The 13,732-nt window shown below is 38.7% G+C and overlaps 1 protein-coding gene across 1 annotated transcript; it reads right to left on the bottom strand.

Annotated features, from left to right (window-relative positions):
* On the bottom strand, positions 1–13,309 carry DCLRE1A (DNA cross-link repair 1A). Its single transcript, XM_010224357.2, has 9 exons — positions 12,618–13,309; positions 10,445–12,016; positions 8,958–9,091; positions 7,683–7,801; positions 6,182–6,325; positions 5,149–5,294; positions 4,127–4,281; positions 895–1,036; positions 1–240 (listed from the first exon to the last, which is right to left on the bottom strand). Exons 1-9 carry the CDS (start codon positions 13,057–13,059, stop codon positions 74–76), a joined length of 3,021 nt encoding a protein of 1,006 aa, XP_010222659.2. The 5' UTR covers positions 13,060–13,309; the 3' UTR covers positions 1–73.
* Between the last annotated feature and the right edge of the window lie 423 nt (positions 13,310–13,732).

Genomic DNA, 13,732 nt, shown 5'->3' with positions numbered 1-13,732 from the left:
GAGTTGCACAGCAAAAATGGAGTTAGGGAATTGAAATTTGAGAGTTTTTCTCCTTTGCAGTGTGCATCCTTCCTTATTTGTGTCCGTTGCTCTCCACCATCCAGTCTCTAAACTGCTTCTCCATCAAGCTCCTGGCTCTCCAGTCACCAGCATTTACAGTGGGGATGATTTTCTGTGGCTTCAACCATTGAACAAAACGCTTCATCTCTAGGTAACTGCTGTGCTCACTGTAAGGAATCCCTAAAACGAAGCAAATCAGAGAGATCTGTCAGTCTAGACTGCCACAAAGGCACTTTTAAGAAGACTTCCAGCTAAGAAATGCTTGAAATAAAGTTTTTTTTTTTTTTTTTGCTTTTAATTCAAACTGGAGAACTAAGGCTTACAGAAAGAATAAAATGAAAATCTAGACTTTATCATGAAAAAAAAAACAAAAGAAAAAACTAGTATTCATTTACTATGTCTATTATCAAACTGAGAAACACCTAATATTTGGTTAAATGAACATTTAACCATAGAAGATTTAACTGCACCCACAGATTCAAGCTGGGAGAAAGAGGAAGGCTCCGCTCTCAAGAGCAATGAGATATGGAATAAAATTGCATTGCCACCTTTGTGAGTGGGGCCAAGATTTGATCTCTGAAGTCTTGTTTAAATTAGATAAAGTCCTTCAGTTGCAAGAGGACAGGAGGAGAGGATAATAGGCAAAAAGTCTGTATTTACAGTGTTTTGGATTACTCATTCCACAAACCTGTCCTAGAGGGATCCATCTGTTCAGTTTCTCACAGAAGAGCTATCAGGAAGCACTGATTACAGTGAACAGCAGGAGCTTCCCAAATAAAATATGAAAACCCTCCCTACAAAATTAAATGCAGCGAATCTTTACCACATATATACCATATATGGTGATCCTTCCTCTTGTCTGAGGCTTGATATCCACCATTGAGCAGCAGGAATCCGAGTAGGTCCACCCAGTAGGCCTGAAAGCCAGAACTTGATCAAAATTCTCAGCAAATTTATTCAAGTGATCTTGCAGGCCCTGCAACAAGAATGCAACATACACTGAAATTTTTAAACATTAGCCTAAAGGGTTGGGGATGTGGTAATGAAGAGACCTCAGACTAAATTTTGTTTTCATGTTTTGGTAAAGAACTTTTTTCTCTTAACACCGTTTGCCTTCAAATTAATATTGACAAATATTTACATCTGCAGAGCACCTTATACCTTAGGATCTCAGCTGTTGCACCCAATTAAGAACACATTAGTAATGAGCATTACAGACCAAAACACAGAAGACAGTCACATCATCTTACAGATCTTGAGGGATCAGTGTCAGTGCCCCCAGGCTACTCATTTCCTTCTGTCAGCTGGAGGCCAGCGCTCCAGCGTGGGCTGTGATCAAGGATTGTGAAAGGCTGTTTCAGTAAAAATGGTCTGGTTAAAAGTGCCACTGACATCCTGGCATCTGCCTGTGCCCAGAAGCACTTGGATTTAGCAAACTACCCCAAAAACCTCAGAGGAAGCCAGTACATGAGCTCAGTAAGGCATCTAGGTCTTGCCCTGACCACTAAAAACCACAACTCCAGTTGCAATCAGAAGGAAACCACCTCTTATCTCTTCACCTTTTTTTTAAAAAAAAAAAAAAAAAAGGAAAAAAGGAAAGAAAAAGAAGAATTTGAAACTTTTTCAAGTTGGCCAAGTTACCATTAAATCTCACTTAAGCTAGGCTAGAGGAAATAGAGGAAAGGATGAGTGGGAAGTACAAGGAATGTACAATCCTACATTTGGATAAAGTGAAGTCAATATTATTTCAAACCAAAAACAGAAAATCTATTTCATGTGTCCCATAAAAAAAAATCTTAAAGGCACATTTTCCATTTTAAAGTCCAAGATTTTAGCTCTCCAAAGCATAAACATTATGTCAGCAGCAGGCAGAGGAATGTAAAATAAAGACTGCTCTCCCCTACAAATAAACAACAAAAAAAAACCCCAAATCTGTGACAGAATAAATTTTTTGACTAGGAAAGTAGAAAGCTGCCTGTGATACTGTCACATTTAACAACATCTTCAGTATAATGTCTAGTAGACATATGGTCTGTAAGGCCCAATAAATTGGGGATAATAAAGAACAGTAGCTAAAAAACCTACCACAGCACAAATTTTATTTAGCAACAAGAATTACGTCTCACCTCCATGACTCTTAATGCACTGCAGAATTCTAGTGTTCACTAAGACAAAAATATAACTGTAACATTTTGCTCCTTCTTCACACTTCATTAAAAAAAAAAGAAAAAAAGAACCAACATAGCAAAAGGCAGCAACTCCCGACACTCCATTTGCTCACGCTGCCCCAACAACATCCCAACTGCTCCCAACATACAATGTTAACCAGTGCTGGGGTGTGCAATGGTAACACTAAGAAGGCCATTTCAATCTCAAATTGTGTGCACATTTCGATCACTGTCATTTTTGAAAAATCTCCCCTTACTGGTTGCACATTACTGGGATAAGCCATGGGAAGAGCCGTGCAGTGCAGTGCTTGAATAACAAATGCTATGGTATTTAATTGTTTGCTTGAGGATAAGAAGTGGCAGAAGAATTCAAGCCAGGTAAGAGTCTTCTCCCCTGTGGAGGCAGTTGCACAGAAGTGTGCACATCTTTACACAGACAGCTCGAGTCCAGTGTGCACCAGGGGAGCTGCCAACTATCTGGCAAGTGCAAAGCTAGAGTAGGGCGTATATAATCCAGAGGATGCAGGGGTTTATAGAAGGCATCTGTCTGCCTCTTCTGTCACAAAACCATTCTGGGATACATGAGAGCAGTATCACATAACAAATGCATTTCTCTGCAAGAAACTAAAACATATTGCTGTTTATTAAGGCAACACAAGACAGAGCTAAACATAATAAATCTATATGCATTTCCATTACTCACTTTCTCCCCGACTATGGAAAAGATTATAGAGGAAGTTAAAGCCATTAAGATATTAAGTTCTTTCTCCTGCCACTCCTGTCCAAATCATATTGCCTCTTTTTCTCCTTTTTAGGACAACTCTGACCTTGGCTGGTCCTGCAGCTAAATACCCTGTCGTTATGAAGGATTTGCTTGAGCTCACACAGTAGATCTGAGCAGGAAAAGGAATCCAAGTGAGAAAGGCTGAACTGACCACGTTTTTTTGTTGTTGTTTATTTTTTTTTTTTAGACTTTTTTTTTAAAAATTTAACTAGAGCTTATTGCTTTGCTTTAATGTCATTCTGTAACTTCAAGTCTATTTAAAAAAGACATTTTCTCATGAATCAGTCACCTTTTCCAACTAAAAAAATTCCCACAGAAATCTCACAGTGAAATCCCAATCTCCTCAATAAAACATCACTGAAAGTCAGTGAAAATGAAACAATACCTTAAACAAAAAGCAATTTGCTGCTTTTTGCTACAAACAGTAGAGAAAATTCTTGTATGTAGAAAAACTAAAGAATGAGCATTTTTGAAATGACCTTCAACATGCTCACCGTCTGCAAATGTCTGTGTGCGAGTTTTCAGTAGTTTTCAAGTATCCATATCCCCACTTTGATCTTCAGAATATAATGAGAAATAATATTCTTTTATCTGCTGAATTTTTCTTATAAAGCCATAGAAAAAGAACTGAGAGGAGCACAGAGAATCTGGTAATTACAGTTTGGAAGCTTGCAATGCTCATGGGCTGCCTCTAAACAATGAAATCCTCAGGAAGAACACTCTTTGAGTCTTTTCCTACACCATACAAGGTAAAAAGCAGGCCAGAACAGGGACCAATGTCATAATGTATTAATTGTTAATAGGCTAGATGCTGCAGTCATTACATAAACCTACTTCAAAAAGGCCTGCAAAGAGCAAGTCTTTGAAGAAATCTCATCTCATCTTGTACAAGCACAGCATTAATGCAAAATTACACTTTCTGTGCATCATGTTTGAAGACAGTTATTAATACTTAATTACATCTCCTTTTCAATGTATTGCTATATGTCAAAACTTCACTAAATAAATATGCTCTGACAGGAGGTTAAAAAGCAACAGACAACATAGTTTGGGATGAGTCAACAATAAACTCTATCATCAGGTTAATCAACCTATTGTATCTTTCTAAACTTACCTTAAAATTAATTTGCATCATAGGAAGAACATGAAGCAAACTATCATGCCAGTCCATACTGATAAGGGAATTCACAGCTGCTGACTCCAAGCACTGCAGTGTTTTGTATTTATCATGAGACATACTTGCTTTGGAGCCCAAAACTTCAGCAATTGCTTTAGAATGAAATACAAAAAAAAAATAAAATAAAATAAAGTAAGTATGAGTTCTTAGATTATTTGTTTTGGAGAGATAGTCCTAGTTATTGCACTGGAACATTTTTATTATTGAAAAATAAAAATCCATATTCATCAAGATACAATATTCCACAATGTTCCTTGTTCTAATCTGAAGAGCAGAAAACTGAAATGACTTTTACAATATACAGCCTCCTATATTTTAGCTCCAGAATTCTGTAGGACAATTGGAATGAGAAGCAGAACAGAAGTACATTTCTCAGTTACAAGTCATGGTTCTTTGCTAAAATGTTTTGGAGGTGAACTGGTATTTATTTCAAAGAAGCTAGAACCGAGTGTACTTTTTCGAACATGGCATGACCAGCTCAATTTAATTACAGACTGAATTTCAGAGACAGTCTTAAACTAGTGACTAAAATCTCCTCAGGAGCACAAAGAGTACACAGCTGTCTACTCTAAAAAATACATTCAGCTAATCACTATTGCTGTAACCAAGTGAAACATAACACCCAGATGGGTGCGCGCTACAATTTGCTCTTTGCTGTTTCTTGACAAAAACATCCTGAAGATTTTACTTATGCCTTTTAAATTATTACCAGTGCTTTCCTCACCAACAGAGCTATTCATTCATCTTAGCAGCTGAACAGACACTTTGTACATTCTGGGGACTGTAAAAATGGCACAAAAACATTTCTTTGAGAATGCTAAAGCTAAAGGAGAGAAATAAAAAGAAGGAAGAATTACTAAATCTCCTTTATGCATCAAGCCTAAGATACCCTGTAAAGGTCATTTAACAGATTCAGACAGGTATTTAGTCATTTGATCTAGTGCATTTATTTTACATACCTAAAAAGACTTTTTCTTTTCCAATAGAGTAGGTGCCACAGACAACTAAAGTACGTGGATTTAAAGTTACTGTCTCGAAAGCAGTATTGACAGCAAACTGGATAACCTCTTGTTGGGAAGGAAAGGTATATTCAGGACTGCAGTATCTGAAGCACAGAAACAAGATGTAAGCATTTTGTTATACATGACAAAAGGCAATTTAGTTTTCCTAAAAGACCTTCAAAACTGCAATCATACAGTAACACAGAAATGGAAGTGGTGATATGTATCAATGTAATGTCAAGCTATCAGCAATCTAGTTGTTAGAAAACACCATGGTACTGAGATGAAATTGTTGCAATAAAATTTATGTTCCATACTTGTACACTTTCTATACAACTACTCACTTGCCTGAAATTGACACTGAATTTTGTATTTTTTCCCCTCTATAAATACCGAGTGCTCTTTCAAGCTAGATATTTGTATCACATACTTCTTTATGTCTATTTTTTGCACACAAACCATAACATAAAGCATTATTCATTCACAGAAACATATGGAACAGAAATAAAAGACTGCAGATGGGTATTAGTCATCATATACAGAAAAACAATTTTGTATAGATGAGTCAGAGAAAGGTCTAATGAAAACCTAGACAAATGTATTTTACATTCTTTACTCCTTTAATTTTCTTTTTTTTTCAATAATAGATCTGAATCCACCTAAAATCATTTGTTCCATAAGCCTCTATTTTTAGAGTTGAGCATTCGACATATGAACTCTGACATCTAGAATTTAATATCACTTATAAATAATAAGGCCGCCTCAACAAATACTTTGGCAAATTTTCCACCACCCACCTCTATTCTCACTCCTGCAAGAGATGGAGAGTTCAGACATGCAAGGACTTTTGATCATTACCTAATTTTGTATTATACCAAACCTACCTAATGAGTGTTAAAAACTGAAAGGTCATTCATACTGCAAATTCTGATTCATGTAAATCCTTATTCAACTCAAAGGAGAATTATACAGAATAAATAAAAAGACTTACGTGGTATCAAGGTAAAGAGTATGGACTTTTCTACCAATCAGAGGAGGATAGCGCTCCATGGAAGGATCTGCCCTGAAGTCTCCCGTGTGCAGAATAACGTTTCCAGTAGGGAGACAAAAAAGGATCATTGTTGCACCTGGACAACTTAAAACAGAAAAAAAAAAAAAAAACACCAAAAACACAAAAAGTTACTTCTCTATACTGATGAACTGCCTTAAGAGATATACTGCCCTTCAGTAGTAGGAAGGCTCAGAGAACAGGATTTTAAGTTACAGCAGAGATGGCAAGAAGAAAAATACATCAATACTAATCAAGCATTAACTGCCTTTTTAGGATGCTCTGTCTTTCTCTAGGTATGACATAGATGCTGTCTCTGTGGTTCCATCAGACTTGTTTTAAAGGACAAACAGGCACACTAACACCAAGAGGCATTCTTATTTTGGACAAACAAAACTGTGTTATTGCAAATGCTGTTTTCACTCCTGTAATAGTTTACTAAAGCTTTAACATTGTCCTCCACCCAATTTGCTGTTATAAATACAATTCTTTTGTGAGCCACAGCCACGGGGAGCCCTTTGCACCTTCTGTGCTTCTTCATTAGAAAAGGGCAAATGCTCAGACTGGAAATGACAGTGGGACTATTTTGGGCATGAATCATCTGTAAATGATAAACAAAATCTCAAAAGGAAACATTCGCAAGAATCAGAGCTAAAAATGACAGAATTGGTAAGCTCTCCAAAATTTGAACTTTGTACCTAGGGTTTATATGCCTTTTAAATTGAAGCAGCAGATCAAGGAGCAAATCAGGAAAGGTGAAAAGTGTCCAGATTACATTAGCAACAAGGCTTCTTTCTTTCCCAGAAAGGGTTCTCAAAGGACTTCATGCAACCTTATCTCTCCAATTATAAACTAAACCAAAGATAAGTAATATCAAACCAGCTGTAACACAGTGCATTTAAATATATACTTTCGGGAAACAACTTTTATTTTATCCCACAGCTCTATAAGACATCAAGAGGAAGAACTGCAAAGGCACAGGATGGGAAGCCAGAAGCTTACTGCATTCTACTTGCAAGGTTACCACACACACCTCTAGGGTTAACCTGGGGAAAAATCACCCTTTTGTACTGAATCCAATAGAAATCCTTGTTACAGATTTCAGCAAGGTTTGAAGTTCAAATTTAAATTGCTGGTAGATGAAGATCTACCGTTCTAACGATGATCTAAAGTATATTTTCTTTAGCTGAAGATTTCACTGTCATCAGTGAAAGTTAAGGAACTGTGCATGGATGACACCATGGAAACATGGACAAGCAAAGAGAATAAACCTTATATAGATGAAAAATGGCCTGTGTTTCATTTTCAAAATGAAATCAGATACTTTAAAAGCTATGTACTTGCAAGCACTTTAGACTCCTATGTGTTAAGTTAAATTGCATACATGCAGCTATTTAACATTTTATAGATACAAACGCATCTCAGCAAACACAATGATACATACTGGTTGGCATCAAGCAACAACACTTTGATCCCATTTACTACACATTCTGTGTCCATTGGCAGCACATGGATATACTGCTCCTTGACTCGGAGTTTGCTCTTCACCAGATTGCCAGTTATCTGTAACGGCAAAAGGATAAAACAGAAACAATCTTGAAAAACTGTATTTATTTTAGAAGCAAAGAATCTCTAAATGATACAATTTGTCTCAGGAAGAAACTGTGAAATCTTAGGTACAATCAAGACTTTTAGTAGCTTCACCCCTAAAAAAAAAAATACTTAAAATAAGCAATCTTCCTAAAAGCAAAAAAAAAAAAAAAAAAAAAAAAAAAAAAAAAAAAAAAAGTTGTCAACAGTATGGCTCAGAATCAGTGAGAAGGCTCCAAAAAATGAGCAACCTGGTGAATATTCATTATAAATTCTCCAGGCAAGAACAGGAGGACCAAGCCTTGTCTGAGTAACTGAAGAACTGTCCAAGGACCTTCCACCTCAACATCATGGAAGACTGGGAAGACTGTAACCATCCTAACACCTGCTTGAAGGTAACACAATAGGACACAAGCAGTCCAGGAAACTCCAGGCATGCAGCGGAACAGGTTCTGTATGGACTGCTTAGGCAAGGTGCTCCACTGCACCCCCATTAAAGAGCTATTGGAAATACAATATTCAGTGGCAGCGTCAGCATTCAGAAGCCCAAAGCACCGAACACATGGGACCAGGCTAAGGCAACTGGGTCTGTGTAATGCAGAGAGGAGAGGGCATAAGGGGAATCTCACTGCAGCCTTTCACCGCCTGAAGAGAGTTAGAGAAGATGGAGCCAGATGCCTCTATGATGCACACAAAAGAAAAAGCTATGACTATCAGCTACAAAAAGGGAGATTTTGGTTGAGTATAAGTAGAAAGTTTCACAGTGCAATCAACAGGCAGCAAAGAGGTTCTGGAAAACATCTTCACATATTTTCAAAATTTGACTAAAAAGATTCTGAGCAATTTAATCCAACCGCAAAGTTAACCCTGTTTTGAGCAAGAAATCAGACTACATGATCTCTAGGGGACCCTTTAAATCTATTTTTATTCCATGTCATCTAGTCATGGAAGTTCCTCTCATCTTCCTTACCAGCCAAATCAGGAATCTTTTGATTACAGGATTTCAGCTTCATCTATACAAATACCTTGCCTACTGCCCATCTTCTACTCCTCTAATTACCATCATCTGTATAAAAGTATTATAGCTGCATATGAATTTGATATATTTAGTAATCTTGAAAAATTTTACCTTATTACAGTAGATTGGAAACATGAAATTTTTTGTTAGGCCGCAATAGTGATCAGAGTGGAAATGAGTGAGGAAATAGGCTGTACAGCCTTCAATTTCTCCATACTGGAAGGCATCAACTGTAAAACCAGTTCCTATAGAAAAAGAGGAAGAAAAGTCAGTAAGTAAATATGCATAGCTCAGAACTCTCCTTCTCTACTTACATTCTTTTCTTTTCTTTTTCCTTTTTTTCTCTCCCCCAAAAAGGAAAACTCAGTTACAAAAGGAAATGCAGTTCGAGGTATACAACTAGAGGAAGCATATAAAGATGAATGATGTGTTTTGTTTATGAGTACAGTCACAATTTTTTTTCCGTTTATTAAAATTATAAATATCTGTCCACAAACAGCTCCACAGGCCATTCAAACATCTGTTGCTCAAATGCCACCTTCCATAAATGGCAATTGACCAAAAAAATAAATTATGTAAATTCAGCTGATATTTTTGAAAGATCATGTGGACTGAAGTCTAATACCAACATCTTTACACGAAATACCACAGACAGCTACAGCTTAACAAAACGCTTTGTAGTCAAACTATCGTTTTTATGTTTTCATATGTTTAATATTCCTCCTAAAACATGCTACTGTATAGTTACAACAAAAGTGATCTCTGGTCTTGGAATACATTTGCTGAGATACAACTTCACTGATTTGCCACTGTCTGTTTTCAATGAGGCTTTACTTGTATAAAGTCACTGCAGACAGACCTTTCTCTGCATTTTTTAAAAAATTTAAACATATTGAAAAATGGTCATCTTACAAATGACAAGATTACAAGTTGAGAAATGTTCATCTGGCTGTACTCGCACAATACTGCACAGAATTATCCATCTGCTGTCATTCTTTTAACTTTATTTTACACAAATTGTTCAGATCTTCCAAATAGAACTAATTACTTAACACTAGAACTAGAAGAATTTGCAACTCCAAAAAGAAAAACACAGCAGACTAGAAATTAAAATATAAAAGCCAAAAAGATCTCTTACTATTTTAGAAGAGCCAGATTTGAAACTCGCAATACCGTAAGTTTAATACAAAATGAAACTCTTTTTTTTTTTTTTTTTTTTCAATTTAGTGCAAGGAAATAGCTTCCTTTGTGCCTGGAAAATAAGCCCAACAATTATGTAAGAGATTAAATTTGGGAATTAGAAGAATCTGCCTCTGAAATAATTTCTCAGAGATTGTTATTTCACTATACTTTAACAACAAAGTGATAATTCCAGTTCTGTCATCATCCTCTGAAGACCTGCACTTTTACAAGATCTGATGGACTTGGGCGAGGAAAGGAAAACTCAGGTTCTTAGGGACAAATGGTTATGGAGAATAAGGAATACAGCCTAAAATTATGGTGGTTTTAAAAAAAAAATAAAAAAAATAAAAAATAAAATACAGAACAAGCAGAAAATGCACAACCAACACTACAAAAGCAGTGACTGACTCTCTCACCTGGTATTTTCTTGTAGAAGGGGCACTGTTTTTTTCTTGTTCCTTCCCCTGTAGTAGATGATTCCCTAAATCTTTTTCTCCACCTTCGTTGGCCACCAGAACTTGCATCTGCAAAGCCTCCATTTTTATTCGGACTACCTATAACTGCTTCTACATCCTCCACTGATCCTTCGGCTTTCCTTTTGCGCCGTCTGGGCGTCTTTCCATTGGGAGTAACTGGATTCAATATCTGCATTCCTTCGCTTGACACAGTCGCTCTTTTGCTTTCCTCTTCTTTTTTGCTTTCCTCTTTTGCTTTGGGTTTTAACCCAAAGAAAACACCAATGTCCATTTGCTTGAGTTCTTTGGCAGAACTAGATTTGGCATTCATGCTTGCTAAAGAAACAGCCTGCACTGTTTTAGACACTGGGCTGGAACAGCACACAGGAGTTTTATTAGGAAGATTTCCTTCTTTCTCTGTTACTGACTGCAACCTCTCCTGGCATCCTGCTTTTTCAGTCGTGCTAGCAGTCATTTTACCTACACTAGTCAAAAGATTACTTGGGTCCTTCAAAATATTACTTTCCTGTGGCAGGACAGACCTAGCACCTTCACTCACTTGCAGCAACACCATATCTGAAAGAGCCACATAGGCAGAATCCACAGCATAAACACCCCTGTCTTCAGAGTCTTTATTACCTGCATTAGCAACAGGTGCAAGTAATTCTGACTCTTCACCCTCCTCCTGAGTTCTATTATATTGAAGAGGAAACGAGGATGCTGTGTTTAGCACTTCTTGCTGATGCTGATTAGCTACACATGCTGAATTAGAGAACTTGCTATTCATGTGACCCTGAGAAACAGTTTTTACACTGGGATCCAGATGGCTTGATATATTTATTTTCTCACAGTGCTCTGTTTTGTTACTTCCCATTTTAACATGCTGTATAGGAAGCCCCTCAAAATTTTTAAACAACACAGAATTAGAATATTCATTTTCAGAATTCTGAACTTCCAATAATTTATTTTGGAATGCTTTTATTTTCTTCTCTTCTTTCTCAGTTTCCTCTTCACTTTCCTCACAAGTACTTAGTGGAGAATAAGAAATTTCACAGTCACTGAAATCAACTTTTGATTGTAGCAGACTTGGCTGATTTGTATCTCTCTGGCTGTCCAGATCTTCTCCTATTTCACTTCCTTGAGAGGATGCAAAGTCATAAAATTCAAACTGGCAATTATCATCTGTGCTCTGCGTGAACTGTAGTGTCTGTTGAGGTCTTTCAACGTTTGCAGAAGAGGAAGTACTTTCACTGGTTATATTTAGAGATTTCATTTGTGCTGAACTCTGCACCACCAGTGTCTGCTCAGCATTTGGGCCATTCCTGGATGGCTTCTCGTTCTGTGAAGTTGTCTCCACGAGAGTTGGGAGGCAGCTGGGCTCTGCAGCAGTGGAACAAGTGCCCTTCCTCTCTGGAGTGCATGTTGAAGAGTGTATGAGATAATCTCCTGCCCTGCTTGCTGCAAGGAGAAAATGGGTGAAGCGCTTGTAGTGGGATGGAATGGTGGAGGTGCAGAGTAAACCATCGGGACACTCTATGGAAAGTGAAGCAGAGAACTCTGTTAATATCTTTGTAAAGATAGGCACTTTGCATAAGTGTTAAAATTATATATGACTTTTCATATAAAAGCTTATGCACGCAGGCGTCAGAGGATACTACAAAACAATCTGCAATCAGCTAAGAGCCCCTTAAGCTGGCTACAAGTGAGATTGCTTCCAAACTAAAAAAGAATAGATGTTATAAACACAACACTGAGCTTTAATTGATACACCTGCCTAAGGGGAAGGCTGTGTTAGCTTTCTCCAGTGTGCAGTTACACAGCTTCTAGTTTGGACCCATCTCGCGTGGAAGCAATGAGCTCAGAGCAGTGGCACTGCAAAAAGCAACAAACGTTTCAAAATGAACGAAATCCACATTCTGAATCAACCTGGAATTTCATTTCAAAGTTGTCTGGCAAATCACACATTAAATAAATAATTATTGATGTGCAAAAAAATATTCAGGATTCAGATGCCAATAACAACTTAGGACCACCTCAGATTTTTAAGTATGAAGAAAATGAGTTTCCAGCAACATTATGTGATGCGTCTTAAACGTCTTTGTTTTTTTTAAAGACATTCTTATACTACTCATACCTTTTTCCACAGGTCCTGGGGTATCCAAGCATTCAGCAACATGCCACCGAGGTGTCTGGACTACCAGTAAAGAGAAGGGCATCTGACAGCTTGGACAGTGTCCATCATGAACTGGCTTTGCACTGTGTGAGCTTTGCTCTGTCAGGTTGCTAACACTCTCCTGGGACTGCACGACAGGATCATCTTTACTTTGATCTAGATCCGGATCTGGTCTTGATCTCCGCTTGCTTTTCTTAACAGTATCAGTGCTCTTCCTAGTATCTGTTTTTTCCACAGATTTTTTCTTATTTCCATTTCCCTTCCTTTTTGGCCTGCACTTGCCATTACTTATTGTCTGCACAGGTGCAGAGCCGCTCTCTGAACCACCCTGAGGCTCCAACTTCTGTTTCCTAATGGATTTGTACTCCCAAATCTCCTCCTCCAATAAAGCATCTTCCCACATGGCAGCACATGAGCTGCTCTCCTTGCTCAGGACAGCAGCTCACAAGTCTACCTTTCCCTCTGCTAATATGTTCTCCCTCCCGCGCTGTCTCCACTAGCTGAAGGAAAGCGCTTGAACTCCATTTTAAAAAAGTGAAATTGGGCCACGAGTAGAGCAGAAAGCGCGGGCGAGACACGACCATGGTGGCTCCCGCCGCTGCTCAGGGCTTGAGCGCGCCGGTTCCGGCCCCCGCAGCAGCTCTCGGCTCGTCCCGCGGGGCCTTCGCGCTGGTTATGCGGCCCCCAGGGCCGCGCGGGCCCCGAGTGCCCGCCCGGGCCGCCACCTCGCTCCGTTACCCCGGGACGCGAAGCCGGGCGGCCCCGGGGCCCCGCGCGAGCGTCCGCGGACGGAACGGAGCTGCCACCCGCGCCGCGGATCCCGCCGGCCGCGGCATTCGCCGCCGCAGCTTCGTCACTGCGGCCGCTGCTCGACTTCCCGTAACTTCTGAAAGAAAAAGAAAAAAAAATGAAAACTGCCTCTGACTATGTAGTCCCGTCTTGGACAGTGCCCCTAGCCCTCGGCTTGCGGTTAATTGCTCTTAAAAATAAACCAGTAACTTGGCGGGAAAGAAAGGGTAGTGGTGAATCTGCGGACCTGAAATTACCACTAGCACCACTAGCGCCTCTTTTCACGA

Source organism: Tinamus guttatus, unplaced genomic scaffold (assembly GCF_059628265.1).
Source record: "Tinamus guttatus ecotype Peru unplaced genomic scaffold, ASM5962826v1 Tinamus_guttatus_pri_ptg000314l, whole genome shotgun sequence".
Taxonomy (NCBI): Eukaryota; Metazoa; Chordata; class Aves; order Tinamiformes; family Tinamidae; genus Tinamus; species Tinamus guttatus.
The sequence above is the reverse complement of the archived record's forward strand: the minus strand, read 5'-3'. Positions and strand labels throughout refer to the sequence as shown.